The sequence below is a fragment of the Anthonomus grandis genome, chromosome 16 (assembly GCF_022605725.1).
Source record: "Anthonomus grandis grandis chromosome 16, icAntGran1.3, whole genome shotgun sequence".
Taxonomy (NCBI): Eukaryota; Metazoa; Arthropoda; class Insecta; order Coleoptera; family Curculionidae; genus Anthonomus; species Anthonomus grandis.
Genome location: NC_065561.1, coordinates 19,935,513 through 19,956,965, shown reverse-complemented (window position 1 = coordinate 19,956,965; position 21,453 = coordinate 19,935,513). Strand labels below are relative to the sequence as shown.

At 31.2% G+C, this 21,453-nt stretch overlaps 1 protein-coding gene across 3 annotated transcripts; it reads left to right on the top strand.

Annotated features, from left to right (window-relative positions):
- Positions 1 to 1,038: 1,038 nt before the first annotated feature.
- On the top strand, positions 1,039 to 16,926 carry LOC126745511 (tubulin glycylase 3A-like). Of its 3 annotated transcripts, none has more exons than XM_050453379.1 (13): positions 1,039 to 1,442; positions 2,095 to 2,262; positions 2,340 to 2,533; positions 2,587 to 2,771; positions 2,824 to 2,962; positions 6,815 to 7,028; positions 7,138 to 7,228; positions 7,283 to 7,481; positions 10,599 to 10,821; positions 10,876 to 11,039; positions 11,098 to 11,308; positions 16,444 to 16,553; positions 16,610 to 16,926. In XM_050453379.1, the coding sequence occupies exons 1-13, from the start codon at positions 1,133 to 1,135 to the stop codon at positions 16,634 to 16,636; spliced, it is 2,235 nt and encodes a 744-aa protein (XP_050309336.1). In that variant the 5' UTR covers positions 1,039 to 1,132; the 3' UTR covers positions 16,637 to 16,926. The 3 variants fall into 3 exon arrangements, with proteins under 3 accessions (XP_050309336.1, XP_050309338.1, XP_050309337.1); XM_050453380.1 differs by having other exon boundaries at positions 1,040 to 1,442; positions 11,134 to 11,308; XM_050453381.1 differs by lacking the exons at positions 16,444 to 16,553; positions 16,610 to 16,926 and having other exon boundaries at positions 11,087 to 11,253.
- The last annotated feature ends 4,527 nt before the right edge of the window (positions 16,927 to 21,453 follow it).

Genomic DNA, 21,453 nt, shown 5'->3' with positions numbered 1-21,453 from the left:
CTGATCCTACTATAGAATTAATCAGTGATATTGCTCCCTGATCTCTATTGCACGAAATACTATAGGTATGACATGCATTCGGGTACTAATAATTCCTGTATTTAACATGGGATCGTGGTCTAAAATATGGGATACCCTGGTACCTGGACTAATTGATCAGTTACCATTAGATTTAAACTTTCGTTAAAGAACGCAATTATTGAAATAAGTGTGAATATAACAGTGCTAATTAAACGGACACTTTTCTCCTTTAATTTAAATTATCTTGCAACTCTAAGGGAATTTCAATGTTTGTTTGTTGGAAAATTGACATCCCTAATCGATCAGTACAAAAATCTTTCTAGAATGCAGCTTATTTCATTGGTGCAGTTTTTCATGATCTATGCAAGGCAAAATTAATGTAATATCAAAGTTTTCCCTAATTTTTCAAGGAAACTGGGAAAACTAGACTCTAAAAAACTGGACAGTAAGGTGCGCTCTAATGTCCCCTATAAGAGACACCAAAAAATTTCAAAATATTATTAATTAGTTTTTGAGATATAGATAGTTTTGTCCGGATAGTCCAGTACAATTTGCAAAAAAGGTGAAATTAATATATTAGGTGACGTTAAAGTTTTTCACAATTTTCCAAGAGATTTTATATTATTACTTAGTACATTGACATCATAAAGAGCCTTGCATAGATCATAAGAAACTGCACCAATAAAAAACAGCTTGTTGAGAGACTGCTAAAGACAGACAAGGAAGAGTGATTGTTTGAAAGTGAGATGACTGCGGTAAATACAGACATTTTGAAAGCATTTGACTCATTGGACCACACATTTTTGGTTGAAATTATTTCTATCCATTAAATATAAAGTATAGTGCAAGCTGATTTGTATGTGAAAACTCCCTGTACTCTAAGCATGATGATTTAAATTTAAATGCTATTTATTAATATTGATTCCACGCTGAATTGCTGAATTGCTGCTTATACGAACATGTTGAACTTGACTTTCTAATAAAGCGACACCTTTACAGCAGGTATCCGTCAAGTAATCGATTATCGCGGTAACGACATCTGTCACCCATGCCCTGCTACAAAACACAGATTTCTCCGACCTTCGAACCAAATTAAACATCGCATCGCATTATGGTTAAGGATGTTACCGATGAGGAAAACAGTGAGAAAACTAAAGAAATCATCGAAGTGGCGAACAAACGAGAGAATGCACCAAGGATCGAGCAACCGGTGAGCAGACTGGTGGTCAGCGCTCCGTCATCTCCTAAAGTGAAAACCGTCACTCCGGAAATACGGGAGACCATCGAAAAATGCGCCCGAAGATCAAAGTCCTGCTTGGAGGGTAGCAAGATCAGATGTACCATCACTAGCGAGAGACTGGCACAGCTTCGGAAAACCGTCGAGGGTGCCGTTAAGGAACACAAAATATTTTCGATTAAGGGTAAGTAGGACTTTAGGCGATATTATACAAATCGATTAGAGAAGTGAGTTTTCAAATTTCTGGTGTAAATCTTTAGATTGCTTTAGAAAACTAAACTTTTTGATCTATCCAGAGGAATTTTGGTAGTGTGGTTGATGGCTTAAACCCAGCTGCTTTAGTAGACCATCATTTATTGCCCAAAAAAACATATAATCTGCAGCAAACATATAAACTTCTGAACTTTACATGAGATCCAAGAACATTAGAAAAAAAAAGTGTGGATATTGGAGTGACCAAGTTATCATATTTCTTTGAAACGACGTTGGGCAGGCCATCACCATATTACAGCACCATAGATTGATGATTTCCAACCTCTTTAGGTCTGATTTCTGTGACCGTGGTGTCACATTGCTTATTGGCCATTCTGCACGCGATTTAAGGAAAGATCAATATGTTTTATTGGACGTTGACTGGCTGAAACATGACTAATACAATTCTTTGTTTCCATCTATAGATGCAACTTTACAATCAGTTTTCAAGCATTGTAATCAGTCACAAGCCAAGTAGCAAAATCAGACTTGGCTTAGATACTCTTCTGTCTGGTCTCTGCAATCCCCTTGAATATTAAATTTGATATTATCAATCTAGTGTAGACTCGAGTGATTCTTTTTAGGTGGTTGGCCTGTTATAAGACGAGAACTCCTAAAAAGAGGTTGGGTGGAAAAATACGAGCATGGCACCAAACAGAGGCTCACCAATAACGACGACGTGACCAGCAATTTACCGGCAAAACAAGAGTGGGAATCACCCGCGAATTATGTGGAGAAATGCGAACGAACAGGTATTTTTAGTATCCAAGTCACTTTGGACAATTAATATCCAAACTGATTTGGATCACACTCATTTCTTTTCCCATAGTAATGTCAAGAATGCTTGCGGCATACGACTGTGACCTCTACTGGTCCATGAGGAAGGAAACGTCTGATCTACAGCATAGAGGAAACGCTTATAAACTAATCAATCGGTTCAGTAGATCCTTGTTTGCCTCAAAAGAAGGACTCGCTCTACTTTTACAACAATCCTATTGGTATTGCGAGGAAAACGTGGCAAATGTATGAGACTGATGAATTTTTTGATGAATGTTATGTAATTCGGTTATTTGTAGATCAATTTTCCAAGGTGTTACGTGCTAGGATTCCCCGACCACTATAACTTATTTGTAGACGATTTCCGGATGACCGCTTGCATGGGAATACTGAAATGGTTCACTGAGAGGTACGAGTTGAAGAAGGAAGTGCATTCCATTGAGGGCACCGTGCCTCATATCGCTTATAATTTTGCAATGGAAAGGTATTAAAAGAGTAAATGAGGTTAAGCTCTACTGATGTGTTGATTTTTAAAGATGTGCCGAGTATATTGCGTCACAAAGGCATCAAGATATCGACAAGGAAATTAACAGGATCTGGGATCATGAGTGGGAGCAGTTTTTGGGGTTCTTTCACGCTGTGGTGCATGAGAATGAGGTTTTTGTTGATTTTAAGGTAAGTTTTGTGTTAAGAATGTGTGTCATAGGAATTAATTGATGCAACTGGATACCAGGGCATTCCATATGCAAGAATGATCATTGATCCGTTTATATGCTACTGAAACAGTGTCGAAACCTCGGATTTTACATTCATTAAAAATAAAAATGACCGTTTGGTTGCTTCCTAATATTTTAGGTAATTTTGTGACTTATATCGTTTATCCCTAATATTTATAAAATTACATTATCATTAATCAAAAATTTAAAAGTGTAAAGATATTTTAAGGTCTAAGACTAAGAGAAAAAGTTGTTTGGTTTAAAACGGACTATGGTTTGCAATATATTTTATCATCTTATGTTATATAGTTTTTGAGAAAATTTAGGAAAACTAATTTTTATATTTTTTCTAATTTTTATTAGAACTGTAGGAAAAAAAGTGTTTTTTATTTTTGAGTTGTATTCTATGTGAGGGTGTCTGTAAAATTTCTAGAATACTTTTTTGCCCTAAATTGCATCTTAAGAGAGCTATGAAGGATTTTTTAAAAAAATAAAAATACCACATGATAAAGCGATGAATTAGCATTAAAAAATCCTTATAACACTTTTTTCTAACTTTGATAAAAACGGCACAAAAAAAATGTGAAAATTTATTTTTTAAAAAGAAAACTGAAAAATTGACTCTTAACTCAAAAAAATGTTGCGTTTAAAATGCTTCAAGGAAGAAGCATAGTTAGGAATGTTAAAAGTTCTCTTTTGAACTAAGAATGTTATTTAAAAAAAAAATCTTTCAAAAACATTTCATATTTTTTATTTATGTCCATTTTCAAAAAAAAAATTAAAAAACTATATTTCATATTTTTCTCATTTTCTGTGGATCTATTGCGATATTTAATGTATTTACTATTGAATTGTATTCTATGTAAGAATGCCTATAAAAAAGCTACAATCACTTTTTGCCCGAAATTGCATAATAAGAGAGCTATGGAGGATTTTTAAAAAACAGCTTCACCTAAATTTCAAAATTTTGTATTTTAAAAACTGTAATAGTTACATAAAAGTTATATAACAGTTTCTTATGGTCCATTAAAGGTACTTTTATGATAATTTTAAATCACGTCTCTATCTTATTTCAGTCAAAAGTTATCTAAAAAAAATATTGGCAACTGGTTTAAGACCCAACAGACTTCACCTTGATTTCAAAAATTTGTACTTTTAAAACTGTAATAGTGAGATAAAAGTTGTATGATAGTTTTTTATACTCTATTAAAGAAATTTTTTTTGTAACTTTAAATCACGTCTCTATCTTGTTTCAGTCAAGAGTTATCTGGAAAAATATTGAGCCAACTAGTTGAAGACCCAACAGACTTCAGCTTGATTTCAAAAATTTGTACTTTAAAAACTGTAATAGTTACATAAAAGTTGTATTATAGTTTTTTGTAGTTTCTTAAATGTACTTTTATAAAAATTTTAAATCACGTCTCTATCTTATTTAAGTCAAAAGTTATCTGAAAAAGTGTTGATGCAACTGGTTGAAGACCCAACAAACTTCACCTTGATTTCAAAAATTTGTACTTTAAAAATTTTAATAGTGAGATAAAAGTTGTATGATAGTTTTTTATACTCTATTAAAAAAATTTTTTTTGTAACTTTAAATCACGTCTCTATCTTGTTTCAGTCAAGAGTTATCTGGAAAAATATTGAGCCAACTAGTTGAAGACCCAACAGACTTCAGCTTGATTTCAAAAATTTGTACTTTAAAAACTGTAATAGTTACATAAAAGTTGTATTATAGTTTTTTGTAGTTTCTTAAATGTATTTTTATAATAATTTAAAATCACGTCTCTATCTTATTTAAGTCAAAAATTATCTGAAAAAGTGTTGATGCAACTGGTTGAAGACCCAACAAACTTCACCTTGATTTAAAAAATTTGTATTTTAAAAATTGTAATAGTTACATAAAAGTTGTATTACAGTTTTTTATAGCTCATTAAAGGTACTTTTATAATAATTTAAAATCATGTCTCTGTCTTATTTAAGTTAAAAGTTATCTGGAAAAATATTGAGTCAAACGGTTGAAGACCAAACCGACTTTACCTAAATTTCAAAATTTTTTATTTTAAAAACTGTAATAGCTATATAAAAGTTGTTTAACAATTTTTTACAGTTTATAAAAATTACTTGTAGGATAATTTAAAATGAGATCTCTATCTTATTTCAGTCAAAAGTTATCTGAAAAGATGTTGAGCCAACCGGTTGAAGACCAAACTAACTTCACCTAAATTTAAAAAAATTATATATATAAAACTGTAATAGTTACAAAAAAGTCATATAACAATTTTTTACAGCCCTTAAAAAGAACTTTTATGACGATTTTAAATCACGTCTTTATCTTATTTAAGTCAAAAGTTATCTGAAAAAATATTGAGCCAACCGGTTGAAGACCGAACCGACTTTACCTAAATTTAAAAATTTTGTATTTTAAAAACTGTAATAGCTATATAAAAGTTGTATAACAATTTTTTATAGCTCATTAAAGGAACTTTTAAAATAATTTTAAATAACGTCTCTATCTTATTAAGATCAAAATTTATCTGAAAAAATAGTGAGCCAACCGGTTGAAAACCAAACCGACTTGACACAAACTTCAAAAATGTGTACTTTGAAAACTGTAATAGCTACATAAAAGTTATATAACAGTTTCTTATAGCCCATTAAAGGAACTTTTAAAATAATTTTAAATCATGTCTCTATTTTATTTAAGTCAAAAGTTATCTAAAAAAATGTCGAGCAAACACTTTAAACACCTAAATGACTTCGTCTAATATGAAAAATTCATATTTTAAAAACTATAATAGCTACATAAAAGTTGTATAAGAATTTTTTGTAGACCATAAAAGGTTCTTTCTAAATAATTTTTTTTTCTAAATAAATCACGTCTCTATCTGGTTTGGGTACCTTAAATTACATACTAAGTTTCAGTTGGTTCAATAACCTGATGAGAAATCGTTGCTTTCGCATGGATTAATGTGTAATTGTAATTTTTCACTGCAATAGAGGGTCGAAGATAAAAAAAAACACGCAATTTATTTTTTTAGTAGCCTAATGTCTATCTGTTGTTCCTTTATCGATTTTTGCCTAAATTGGTATCAATCAAAGATAACTGCATACATTGAAAAGGTCCAGGAAAACCTAAGAGACTTATGAAAATTGATACAATCGAATCGATCGATTGTCCAATCACCATTTCATTTATAATTATTTCATAATTAATTAATTATTCCAAGCAGTTAAAGGTAATTTTAACTAAAGAATGACTCCATTAACTGCCTGGAATTAAAAAAATATTTCTGTCTCTTACAGGCACACAGGGAAACTTGAAAGAGATAAATCGATGTTTGTGCCCTCGATATATAATGCATGCACGGATATTATCAAGAATTCTAGAATGTAAATAGAATATTCTTGCATGATAATATATGGGATGCTCTGGTACCTAATTGAAGTGTAAAGAATCTAGACACAAATCAGGTCTGTGCACATTATGCAGTTTGTCTGCGACCAATTTTTACAGTCCAGATTTCTTGTCATCCATGCGGTTTATCTGGGACCACTGTCTCGAGGTCACAGTAATTATTTTCTTATTTATGATTAATTTTGTGCATTATTTGCATATTGCTCAAAAAAAAAATCTTCTTCATACTTTGAATTGTGCTACATTATACTACTGATCATAATTTTAATGTAAATGCTTCTAAAACTAAGATATTATCATTCTGTTTTGAAAATCGCCTTATCTTGGATAAAAAAAACCTTGGACTATTATATTTGGATACAGACCCAAGATTTGGAGAAACGATTTTTTTTTTAGGATAAACTTCTAAACAACTATGCACAAGCGAAGATAAGACTCAAGGAAATGGCGAAGTATTGGCCTCAATATGAACTGGACGGCATGAGGAATATATGGATAATGAAACCCGGTAATAAGTGTAGGGGACGTGGGATACAGTTGGTCAAAAGCATAGGTGAAGTCGACAAGATAATGGGACTGAAAATTAAGTACGTGGTTCAAAAATATATTGGTAAGTGATAAAGACTAGCAGAATAGAAAACGAAAAACCCTGTATTTTTAAAACAGTACCTAAAAGCCTTTTGCTATGGTAAACTTAAAAGAGTAGTAGTTCTTTTCAGAAAAACCCTTAATAATTTACAAAACGAAATTCGACATAAGACAGTGGTTCATGGTGACCAACGTGCAACCCCTCACCATCTGGATATTCCGGTAACACCTTTCAATATTTCAAAATAGATTTAAGACTTATCCAATAGTTTACAGCGATAGTTACCTAAGGTTCAGCGGACAAACCTTTAATCTGGAAAATTTCCATGAATCGCTACATTTAACCAACCACGCTGTACAGTGCAAATATACCAATGGACAAAGGGATAAAGCTTTACCGGACGATAACATGTGGGACTGTCATACTTTTAAAGCGTATTTGAAGCAAATTGGATTCTTGGATAAATGGAGTCAGGTATAGTACACTAGTAAATTTCCTCATTGATTGCTGTACGTTCTCTTTTTAACTGGTGACTTATTGCATGTTATTACGTTGATTGGCGTACTTAAGAACTTCGTTTACCGTGCCGGTATATCCACATAATTTGAAGAAATAATTTTTATATTTTTATAAGCGTATATATATTAACATTGTATATTGTTTTTATCGAAATTTGCTATCTTGAGGTACACCATACTCTTCTGATACAAAACAATTAATTAATTCTTATATCGCTATCCCACTTGGGCCTATAATAAATCATGATAATAAAACTCTGTACATTAAGTTAAAACAGGGTTTTCAGTTAGCGGGATTTAAAAAAAACAGGGGCGTACCATTTTTTTATACTTTTACTATTTTAGATAAATGACATTTTTATATTAACAGTATTTTTCTATAGCTTCAGTTTCGTTTATTCTTTTAACTATTTTCATATTTTATAACAGTTGCTTTTGAAAATAAGAAAAATACGTAAAAACACGTTTGACAGTATTATTAACAGATGGCACAGGTCTTATTGCACAAATTAACCAAAAAAATCAGTGCAGAGTTGGGCCTTTAAAGATTGTTAAATTCCAGGCAGTCGAGTTGATTTTATTCGAATTTTAAGTAGTTTTTTAATAAGGTTCAAGCAGTTTATTTAATTTTTTTATTAAATTCCGAATTATGCAATTAATTTTAAGAATTTTGTTAAATTTCAGGTAGTTCAGTTCTTTCCTTATTAAATTCTAGGTTAAATCATTAAATTGATTTCATTATTTCAGGCAGTTGTGCCAAGGATCAATTTTTTAAGAAATTTGTCAAATTTCAGGTAGTTCAGTTCATTCTTTAATAAATTCTAGGTTAAATCATTGAATTAATATCATTATTCCAGGCAGTTGAACTAAGCATTAATTTTTCACGATTTTGTTAGATTTCAGGTAGTTCAGTTAATTGTTCATTAAATGCTAGGTTGAATCATTAAATTAATTTCATTATTCCAGGCAGTTGTGCCAAGAATTCATTTTTCAAATTATTTGTCAAATTTCAGATAGTTCAGTTCATTCTTCATTAAATTCCAGGTTAAATCATTTAATTAATTTCATTATTCTAGGCAGTTGAGCCAGGAATCAATTTTTTACAAATTTTGTTAAATTTCAGGTAGTTCAGTTCATTCCTTATTAAATTCCAGATTAAATTATTAAATTAATTGCATTATTCCAGGCAGTTGAATCAAGGATTAATTTTTCACGAATGTTGTTAAATTTCAGGTAGTTCATTTCATTCTTCATTAAATTCTAGGTTGAATCATTAAATTAATTTCATTATTCCAGGCAGTTGAATCAAGGATCAATTTTTTACGAATTTTGTTAAATTTCAGGTAGTTCAGTTCATTCTTTATTAAATTCTAGGTTGAATCATTGAATTAATTTCATTATTCCAGGCAGTTAAATCAAGGATCAATTTTTTACGAATTTTGTTAAATTTCAGGTAGTTCAGTTCATTCTTCATTAAATTCTAGGTTGAATCATTGAATTAATTTCATTATTCCAGGCAGTTGTGCCAAGAATTCATTTTTCAAATTATTTGTCAAATTTCAGGTAGTTCAGTTCATTCTTCATTAAATTCCAGGTTAAATCATTGAATTAATTTCATTATTCCAGGCAGTTGAGCCAGGAATCAATTTTTTACAAATTTTGTTAAATTTCAGGTAGTTCAGTTCATTCTTTATTAAATTCTAGGTTGAATCATTGAATTAATTTCATTATTCCAGGCAGTTGAATCAAGGATTAATTTTTCACGAATGATGTTAAATTTCAGGTAGTTCATTTCATTCTTCATTAAATTCTAGGTTGAATCATTGAATTAATTTCATTATTCCAGGCAGTTGTGCCAAGAATTCATTTTTTAAATTATTTGTCAAATTTCAGGTAGTTCAGTTCATTCTTCATTAAATTCCAGGTTAAATCATTGAATTAATTTCATTATTCCAGGCAGTTGAGCCAGGAATCAATTTTTTACAAATTTTGTTAAATTTCAGGTAGTTCAGTTCATTCTTTATTAAATTCTAGGTTGAATCATTGAATTAATTTCATTATTCCAGGCAGTTGAGCCAGGGATCAATTTTTCACGAATTTTGTCAAATTTCAGGTAATTCACTTAATTCTTCATTAAATTCTAGATTGAATAATTGAATTAATTTCATTATTCCAGGCAAATGAACCAAGGATCAATTTTTCACAAATTTTGTTAAATTTCAGGTAGTTCAGTTCATTCTTCATTAAATTCTAAGTTGAATCATTGAATTAATTTCATTATTCCAGGCAGTTGAGCCAGGGATCAATTTTTCACGAATTTTGTCAAATTTCAGGTAATTCACTTAATTCTTCATTAAATTCTAGATTGCATAATTGAATTAATTTCATTATTCTAGGCAGTTAAGCCAAGGATCTGTTTTTTCAGAAATTTGCCAAATTTCAAGGCTCAACTGCCTGGAATAATGAAATTATCTTCAATTATTGCCTGGAATTGAGCGAAGAATGAACTAAATAAATAGCCTGAAATTTCGCAAAAATCTGAAAAAAATTGAATGCATAATTATTCAACTGCCTGGACTAATCAGACTTAACTGTAAAAAAATTCAAAAATTCACTATTTAATTTTTTTTTAATTTCAATTCAATTGTGATATGACAGTTTTCAGTTAATTTTCACAAGCAGTTGAACAGGAGAAAACGTTCAACTGCCTGGAAGAGTTCAATGCTTACTTGAGCTACTTGGGAGGCAAAAAAATTTAACATTCTTCCAGGCAGCTTAATTATCTGGTTGATTCTTGTAAATAAAACTCCCTCTAACTCTGAAATTTTTTGAGGTCCAAGGAACCTTCATATCTGAAATTATTGGAAAAGGATTGCTTCAATTTCCTTATTTTTCCTGGATGCGTATTCAATTGCACGTCATTTAAACGTATTTACGTTCGATTTAACAGTTAATTCAAGCACTTAGTGTGCTTATATGCATTGACCAATGCTGTTCAATGCCATACAGTATACACGCTTGACAAACGTCGCTTTTGCGTGCATTAGACCCTTAAGTCCTCACAAATTTTTAGGTTATATTTCCCGGTATGAAACAAAGTATCATCTGCGCAATGTTGGCCAGCCAAGATACCATGGACCGAAGACCCAACACCTACGAGATATATGGGGCAGATTTCATGCTAACCGAAGACTTCACTCCGTGGCTTTTAGAAATAAATTGCAGTCCAGATTTGAGCTTTTCGACCTCGGTTACTAGCAGATTGTGTCCTCAATGTATGGAGGATATACTCAAAGGTAAGCATTAAAGCATCAAAAGTATTCACTTTTCTGTCAAGGCCTTTTTTTTAGTTATAATTGATAGACGTAAAGATCAGAATGCTGATACTGGCCTATTTGAATTAGCTTACAAGCAAAACTACCCCAGAACACCCCCGTATTTGGGCATGAATTTATCTGTTAGAGGAAGGAAAATATTCAGAGCGAAAGCGAAGACTGTAAAGTCAGAAGGAAAGGTAGTACCTTTACGTTTAGGAGACACTAATCTATATTTAGAGTGCAGAGATTTTTTAGAGCTATGTGTGTAATACAGTAGGTGTTTTATTTAAGGAGCAAAAAGAGAGGCATTCCTTAACTGTAGCCCGACCAAAACGAGCAACACAACTGATTAAGGCCGAAATTTTGAGTGACGCAGCGGCTTCTAGAGCTTTACCGAAATTACTCTCTCCTAACATTTACTCAGGACCGGTTATTGAAGATCTTATCGAAGAATTACACAAAACAAGTGAGACAATAGGCTAGTTTTAAATTATATTAAGGAGTACACCATTTATAACCATTAAACAACCATTAAAATTCCAACATCAGAATCATGTCACGTTATTAGCTAATCATGCGTAAAGGCTGTCAACTTTCTTTTGATTGAAAGGTGTAAAATTTCATTGATGAATTAAATGGATCCCTAGGGATCTTCCACCATTAGGTATTGTGCAGATGATCAAGAAATATTATTATTGTTAGATCAGTAAGAACGTGAATGACAAAAAGGTCCATAGGATCAGCAGTAATTGAGATATCAAGCAAAATGGCCAGGTTTAAGGTTCAGGACAGGATCCACCTATGAACTTGGATGCAATATATCCAGAAAACTATTAATGTTAGAGAATAAATCTATTAGAATTTCTTAAAGGAAATATTATTCTAAAAAACTTTGATAATAACGAAAAATTTCATAGGATTAATAGCAATTGAGATATTAAGCAAATTGTCCAGGTTCAAGGGTCAGGACCAGATCCACCTTAGAACTTAGATGGAGGATATCCAAAAAACTATTAATGTTAGAGAATAATTCTATTAGAGTATCTTAAAGGAAATGTTATTCTTATTGACTTTGATAATTATAAAAAATCTCATAGGATTAACAGCAACTGAGATATTAAGCAAATTGGCCAGATTCAAGGGTCAGGATAAGATCCACCTCTGAACTTAGATGCAGGATATCCAGAAAAATATTATTGTTAGAGAATAATTCTATTAGAATTTCTTAAAGGAAAATTAATTCTCATTGACTTTGATAATAACAAAAAATCTTATAGAATCAAGAACAATTGAGATATCAAGCAAAATGTCCAGACACTAAATCACAATTTTTTCGACAATATTCTCAGATACACACAGTCGAACGCCTTTGGTAAGTCACAGAACACTGCTGAAGCATTTTAAGCCAAATTGTGCTCTGATCAATATGACTTCTATTAACTATTCAATAATTTTTAAAAGTGTTGTACCCTCCAGCTATTTTTAGTCTGATTCAATTAAAAGGAAATTGGAACCTTTGGTATTTGATATTTATGCATGATAATCTAAAATAGCACGTGGTTTATTGCACATTTCTTTATTTTACCAACGGATTTACATTAAGTGAAACTTAGTCAGTTAATCCTACAGGAGAATAATAACTAGCATGGATTTTTGGGGTATTTCATTGAACCTTATTTACATTTACTGAAATGTTATTTGTGTCACCTCTGTGTTATTCTGAATGGTATAGTTTGCTTTCTATAGAAGCCAAGTAAAGGGTAGCAAAAGCCTTCGAGAGATCAAAAGATATACAGTCTTACCTGGAAAACCTTAAGTATTAAGTCAATAGGTACCTTAGGTTGGAGGGATCCTGTATAATCTTTTTAAGACATTTTGGAAAGTATAGTGATTTAGAAGCTAAATCAGGAGGTGATTGAATTATAAAAAGTTAGATTTGATCGCAGCTTAAAGGGTTTTTTGATTTTTAATAAGTAAATAACAGAAATGTGTTTTAAATATTCCAAAGGGACTTAAAAGGTGCTTGGGATCAGATATGACTTACCAAAATAGCAATTTTTACTCACCAATTGATTCATTATGTTCCATGATTTTTTATTTTAGTTCCAATTTTTGAAACGTATATCTTAGTTTGTTTTACGCAATCAGTGTCTTCCGTTGCATGTTTTGGAAAAATTCTTCATATCTTCAGGGCATTTCAAAGGATCTTTCGATTTACTACTGACATTTGACCCAATGTTTTATGGTTTTCTTACAAACATTGTTTGGCCCTTTCCAGGCTTCTGGACTAGTTTTTAATTTCTTCCAAGCATTGAACGTCAATTTGTCAGGTATTCCAGGCATTGGAAAATATTTCTTAGACATCTCATTGTCATTTTTCATCTTATGCCAGCTTCAGCTTCTTGGGAAAATTGTCGAACTTTAACAGAGGAATTATGAATCTCTTCTAGGCAGTCGAAGTCATTATTTTCAAGTAATTGAAGTCTAGTGACATTTAAAGTACGCTAGTACTTCGTACGTTCTTTTTAAATGTATACTATATCTGTCTGAAAGAAAGAAATATTGACTTTAAGGTTTGTAAGTGATTTCAATTGCTTGGAAAATTTGTTTAATTTAATCAAAGAAATTATGAGTCTCTTCCAGGCAGTCGTAGCCATTATATAACACTTTACAGATAACTGAAGTAACTTTTGGTTCATTTTTAGACATGAGAGTTAATTATGAGTTTATTTGCCTGAAAGAATAATCATTTGGCTTCAAATGTCCATAATTGACTTCAACTACCTTAGAGAGGCTTTTAATTTTAAGTTTCCTATTCAGGCAGTTGAAGCCTCGAAGTCTAGTCACATTTGAAGTGCTTGCCATTCTTTTTAAACGTACTATATCTGCCTGGTAGACTAAAATATTGACTTTTAAGTTCTATAACTGACTTCAATTACTTATAAAATTTGTCTAGCTTGAACAGAGGAATTCTGAATCTATTCCAGGCAGTTGAAGCTGCTTTACGATATTTTACAGTTTTCAGTTCATTTTTAGACTTGATAGTACTTAAAAATTACTTTATCTGCCAGGAATGAAGATTAATTAACTTTAAACGTTCAGAGTGACTGCCTTAAAAAGGCTTTTCATTTCGAATTTCTTATCCAGAAGTGAAAGTCATATTTTTCAAGCAATTAAAGTCTAGTCACGTTTGAAGTACTAGTCGTTTCTTTTAAATGTACTATATGTGCCTGGAAGAAGCAAATATTGACTCTAAAGGTTCATAAGTGACTTCAATTACTTGAAAAATTTGTCTAACTTTAACACAGGAATTTTGAATCTCTTCCAGGCAGTCAAGACTACTTTACGACACTCTACACTTAATTAAAGTCACTTTTGGTTCATTTTTAAGCATGAGAGTACTTAAAAATGACTTTTACTTAGCTAGAAAAAAAAACAATTGACTTTAAACTTCTATAAATAATTTTAACTCTCTTGAAAAGGCTTTTATGCAGCTGAAGTCATATTTTCCAAGCAATTTAAGCCTAGTCACATTTGACGTACTAGTCGTTTCATTTAAACGGACTATATGTGCCTGGAAAAAAGAAATATCGACTTTAAAGGTCTACAAAGTGAAACAAAGAAATGTTGAATGCCTTTCAGGCAGTCGAAGTCATGTTATGACAATTTACAAAGAATTGAAGTCACTTTTGGTTCAAAAGAAAAATAAATTTCATTTTGAGTTTCATATTCAAGCAGTTGCAGTTATCTTTTTCAAGCAATCGAAGTCTGCTCACATTTTGAAGTACTAGCCATTATTTTTAAACGTACTATATCTGCCTGGGAGAGAATTGATTTTAAAGGTTTATGAGTGACTTTAACTGCTTGGAAAAATTGTCTTTTGTTGATCCTATGGATTTTTTGTCAATATCATAGTCAATGGGAATTAAATTTCTGTTATAAAAGTTTAATACGAATAGTATCATTGCAAAAACCTTAAAAAAAAATAGAGAGATTAGAGAAGGTTCTAAAATCCTTTAATTTTTCGAATTATAGAACATGAACCAATTCAACCTTTACACTTCTTAGGCATTTGCATTCCTATGGTTTGTGTCGTAGTTCAGAGTCTTTTGGGAAATGTTTTTAGAGTATCTTTAGTGCAGTGAGGTCATGTACATTAAAATTCATAAAACACACTAACTGGACCATTTCGAAGGATAATTATTAACAGGTATTTTTAAGTTGACATGTTTTCTGATCAGTTGTTGCTTTCGAATGGTTTTCCACGAACTTCTTCCCAACTGCTTTTAATGATCAGAAGAAGAAAGATCCACAAGGGACTTCAATTGCTTTGGAAATTCGTCTAACTTTAACACAGTAATTTTGAATCTCTTCTAGGCAGTCGAAGCTACTTTACAGATAGCTGATGTCACTCTTGGTTCAGTTTTAGGCATAAGAGTATTTAAAAATGGCTTTATCTGTCCGTAAGAATGATTAATTGACTTTAAAAGCCACTCTGAATGCTTGGAAAAAGAATTTTATGTTGAATTGCTTATTTAAGCAGTTGAAGCCATACTTCTCAGGCAATTGAAGTCTAGTCACATTTGAAGTACTAGCTGTTCTTTTTAAGCGTACTATATCTGCCTGGGAGGAAGAAATATTGACTTTAAAGGTCTGTAAAGTAACTTCAACTGCTTGGATAAATTGTCTAACTTTAACAGAGGTCTTACTTTGATTTTGAATTACTTTTAGGCAGTCAAATGACACTGTATAAACAATTGAATATACTTTGGCTCTTAAAAATAACTTTTCTTGCCTAAAGGACAGTAACTGACTTTAAAACTTTAACTGCCTGAATTTAGCTTCAAATTTCTTATCTAATCAGTTAAAGCCATATTTTTCAAGCAATCACAGTCTAGTCACATTTGAAGTACTATCCATTCTTTTTAAACGTACTATATCTGCCTGAAAGAAAGAAATATTGACTTTAAAGGTCTATAATTGACTTTAATTGCTTTGAAAATGTGTCTTTAAAATAAAAATTACAAATCTCTTCCAGGCAGTCGAAGCTATTTTATGACACTTTACAAATAATTGAAGGCACTTTGGGTTCATCGTTAGACATGATAGTACTTAAAAACGACTTTACTTGCCTGGAATAAAAAATAATTTCTTATTTAGGCAGTTGAAGTCACTCTTTTTAAACGTACTACTAGTCACTTTTTTTTAAATAAATTTTATTTTGATTTTTTTCTCTAAGCAGTTGACGTCATATTTTTCAACAATTGAAGTCTGGTCACATTTTAAGTACTAGCCATTACTTTAAAACGCACTATATCTGCTTAGGAGAAATAAATATTAATTGTATAAGTAGAAGTGACTTCAAACATCTTCTCAGGAAAAATTGTCTTACAAAGGAATTTTGAATTTAAATCCATTCCTAAACTTTGATTCAGAATATCCAGACAACTGGTAATGTTAGCGAGTACTTGTATTTGGGTTTTTTAAAGATAATTTCATTCTCACGACTTATATATTAATAAAAAACTGCAAAGGGGCAACTGAAACTGAGATATGAAGCAAAATATCCAGATTAACACCGTTTCCTCCTTTTGTTTTCAGTATATGAATCTGATAGCGGCATAGACTTCGCCTTGCCGGTAAACCAGAAGGTGAACACAGAACTGAATGTAAGAAAGAAACCTACTGGCACGGGAAAGGGCGACATCAGGGTACCGAAATTCCATCCAACACGACACAAAATTAACCAAAGATCTTGTTTATCTAGAAAATCAAGCGGAAGCGAAAACTCTAGAAACACAATAAACGGTCAAAAAGGCATCGGAGGTGCGACCGGTGCGTCAACGTATCAACATAGACGTAGTTATTTCGGGTTATTTCGGCAATGGGCCTCAAAACATCAAGATTCGTGGGAAAAAAGCACCGTTAGCATATTAAAAGGTGAAAATATCGTAAACAAGTCGGAAAGTTCGGCCGGTCACGTGGACGTCGGGAAAAATTTCGTTAAAAGTGTACCTTGTCTTAATTTACAGACTTTTGACTTGAACAAGTTGTTACCGGAAATAAATGCAAGTTGTAGCAATAGTTATTGACATTATATATTTTTAAGTTAACAGCATATTTGCCATAAGACTATAGGGGCCTGTCTACAAGATCCCCTATGAAGTTCATGTACTTGATTTTCTTTATTCTTCTCCCTAAAGTTCCTCGCAACAGATTTCTCTCAAAATTCTCGTCAATTGATTGATCCATTTAACTAAGATGTCTCTCGTAAATCAGAAATGGTGTGGACAAGTGTTTTTTCAATGGTATTTTGTCTATAAGTAGTGAATCAGTCCTGTCTAGTACCTGGGCAAGTTGGAATCTTATCGAATGCCTTAGAGATGACAAGGATTCCTTTAAAGATATGTCTTTTCAGTTTCTTCTTATGACTTTCCCATTGGCTGATAAGAAAGGATTGATTCACCCTGTTTCTGGTGATATAGATTTGGTGGCAAAATTTACTTCTGCAAAAATAGAAAGAACTGTTCTTGCTTTGCATCATTTGTTGATCTACATCATTTGTCATCACCACAGAGTCAAACTTATTTACGAGTACCTCTAAGGAAGAAGGATTTGTAATGGTAGGAGCTGAAGAGGAGGGAGAAAGGTATATTCAACAATTTTTTATTTAAATATATACCAAATTCAAAAGCTAGACTCAAAACAACAATAAAAAAATATTTGAAACTGCTTTTTAAAAAACCCTCAAAAGTGATATTTGGACTCTGCTGTACAATGCTGTAATTTTTATATGTTTTAGTTGAGGTTTAGAGCTGACTTTTCTTTTCCTTTTTTTTTATAAATGTACACAGTGGCTCAACAAATGAAGTCAAAAAACAGCAACAAAATTAACCGAAACCGCTTTTGATAAACTTTTAAAATTAACGTTTGGAATCATTGTACGGGACTGTATCTTTTATATCTTATAGGCAAAAAATTGCAAAAAATAAATTACAATAATTGCTTTTTTAAAATTGATGTTTTAGACCACTGTACAAGATTGCCCTCTTAAAGACGGAGCTAACTTTTCTTCTTCCATAGATTTAAGTAAAAAAAAAACTAAACAAAACTGCTTTTTATAAACTTTTAAAATTATCGTTTTAAACCACTGTACAGAGCTGTACTTTTGATATGTTGTAGTCAAGACTTAGAACTAACTTTGCTCTCCATATAGATTTTTTTAATAATTTACACATTTGCCTAAAAACTATGGTCCAAAAACACCTAAAAAATTTAGAAAAGCCGCTTTTTAAACAATTTTAAAATTTATATTTTGGACTACTATACAGGTCTGTATATTTGATGTGTTATAGCGGAGGCTTGAAACTAACTTTTTTTTATATAATTTTTTGTATAAATACACACAGTGGATTGAAAAATTAGGTCAAAAAGCAACAACAGAATTTGCTTTTTAAAAATTTTTTAAATTAATATTTGGGACCAGTGTATAAATCTTTAAACTAACTTTTTTTTTTCCATAAATTTTTTCATACATGTATACAGTGGACTGGAAAATTGAGTCACAAAACCGCAAAAAAATTGACAAAAATCGCCTTTTAAACATGTTTAAAATCTATATTTAAGACCACAGTACAACGTTCAACTTTTTGTATATTGTAGTCAAGAATTGGAACTAACTTTTCGCTCCCTATAGATTTTTTTATAAACAGATACAGGGGCTGGAAAAATAAGGTCAAAAAACAGTTAAAAAAATTACAAAAACCCCTTTTAAAATTATTATTTGGAACCACTGTATAAAGTTGTACTTTTTATATTTTGTAGTCAAGGAATTACAAAACTCGCTTTTTTAACATTTCTAAATTTGTTATTTTGACTCACTGTGCAGGGTTCTCTCTTTCATATATTCTAAGCAAGGCCTGCAGCTAACTTTTTTTTAGAACGTTTTTTTATAAATATACACAGTGGCTCAAAAAAAGGGTCAAAAAACAGCAAAAAAAAAAATTACAACACTCGCTTTTCAAAGAAGTTTAAAATTAATATTTGAGCCCACTGTATAGGGTAGTTTTCACATATTGTAAAATTTTTTTATAATATTACCAGTTGTCCAAAAACAGGGTGATGTAGTCATGGCTTCTTACTTAAAATTCCTCCTAAAAGAATTTTCTCAGATAAACACCTTCTCGTCCATTGATTAATCCAACTATCTGAGATTGGTCTAGTTTCTCCCCATTGTGTTGTTGTTATGTCATCGGCAAACTGGAAAGTCTGGTTCAATAGACCTATAAGCCAGTAGGCATTCTATGGGAAAACGCTTGTCAATAAAAACCAGTAATATCTGGTTGTGGAGAAAGTTGGAGCCTATCGAATGCCTTAGAGTTATCAAAGAATATGAACTAGTAATCTGACAGGTAACCTTAAGTCTTTCATTGGTGGTTTTTCAGTTTCTTAAGATTAGTCTTTTAAAGACTTTCTCTCCTTGGTTGGTAATAAGAGATTGATATGAAGAGTTTGATGGATCATGGAACAGATAACCTGAATTCTTGACTTTTCGGTTCCTTAGGATTAGTTTTTTCATGACTTTTTTCATGGCTATTAATTCGTCATGCTTGTGGCTCAAGGGTGACGTATTGTGTTTAATTTTATCGAATTTTATTTTGCTATGACATTTTCTTGGTACAAGCTTTTGGTTCTCGATAGAATTGGTTTGAAAAAAAATCGAACTTATCCACGACTATGTTCACATTCATTTATCCACAACAGTAACTGTACAGGGACCACTGTACAGAGTTTTTATAGGTGTGGTTTCAAGGCTTGAAACTAATTTTTCTCTTTCTATAATTTTTTTTCTGCATAGGCACAGTGGGTAAAAAAAACAGGGTCAAATAAAAATATCACTTTTTAAATATGTTGATAAAATTGGTATTTAAAAACTCTGCATAGGGTTGTATTTTTTATATGTTGTAGTCAAAGATTAGAGCTAACTTTTTTCTTTCTATAGATTTTTTTATAAATATACACAGTGGCCTGGAAAATGGGGACAAAAAACAGCAAAAGAACAATACAAAAACCGCTTTTTAAAAGCGTTAAAAATTAATATTTGGAACCACTGCACAGACCTGTGCTTTTTATATGTTGTAGTCAAGGAAGAGGGTTAGTTTTGTTTTTACTATTTTTATATTATTTTTTATAAATATATACAGTGGCCAGGAAAATGAGTTTAAAAAAAAATTACAAAAACCGCTTTTTAAAAACTAATGAAATTAATATTTTGGACCACTGTATAGCTTTATACTTTTTGTATGTTGTAATTAGGTATTGGAACTAGCTAATTTCTTACTATATTTTTTTTTTATAAAAATATACACTAGCCTGGAAAATTGGGTCAAAAAATCAATCAAAAATCACTTTTGAAACATGTTTAAAATTGATATTTATAACCACTGTACGGGGCTGTCTTATTTATATTTTGTAGTCAAGGCTCAAAGCTAACTTTTCTCTATCTATAATTTTTTTCATAAATATACACAGTGAGCAGAAAAATGAGGTCAAAAAACACCAAGAAAAATTACAAAAACTGCTTTTTAAAAATATTTAAAATTCATATTCAAGACGATAGTACAGGATTATACTTTTTATATGTTATAGGCAAGGAATGCAACTAACTTCTCTCTTCCTATAGATTTTTTTATAAATATACACAGTAAGCAGAAAAATGGGGTCAAAAAACAGCAAAAAAAAAAATACAAAAACCGCTTGTTAAAGATGTTTAAAATTGATATTTAAGACCACAGTACAAGATTATACTTTTAATATGTTATAGTCAAGAAATGTAACTAACTTTTCTCTTCCCATAGATTTTTTTATAAAAATACGCAGTGAGCAGAAAAATGGGGTCAAAAAGCAGCAAATAAATTACAAAAACCGCTTTTTAAAGATGTTTAAAACTGACATTTAAGACCACAGTATAGGTTTATACTTTTCATATGTTATAGGCAAGGAATGCAACTAACTTTTCTCTTCCCATAGATTTTTTTATAAATATACGCAGTGAGCAGAAAAATGGAGTCAAAAAACAGCAACGAAATTGACAAAAACCGCTGTTGAAACACGTTTAAAATTATATTTAGACTTACTGTACAGGGTTATATTTTTGATATAATGTAATAAAGGCTTAAAGCTAACTTTTTTCTTGCTATACATTTTTTATAAATGTACATAAGAGCCAAAAACTGGGGTCAGAAAAACAACAACAATATGACTTAAAACCACTTTTCAAAAACCCCTAAAATTAATTTTTTAACTCACTGTACAGATCTGTATTTTTTATATGTTGTTGACACAGCTTAAATCTAACTCTTCTCTTTCAATAAATTTTTTGATAAATATACACAGTGGCTCTGAAAATAGGATCAAAACACAGCAAAAAAAATATGAAAAAACCACTTTTTAAAAACTTTTAAAATCAGCATTTCCGACCACTGTAAACGGCTGCATTTTTCATATGTTTTAGTCAAGACTCGGAACTGACTTTTTTGTTTTTTTTAATTTTTATGAAAACATGCACAGTGGTACAGAAAACAGGCCAAAAAAATAGTCCAATACTGGTCT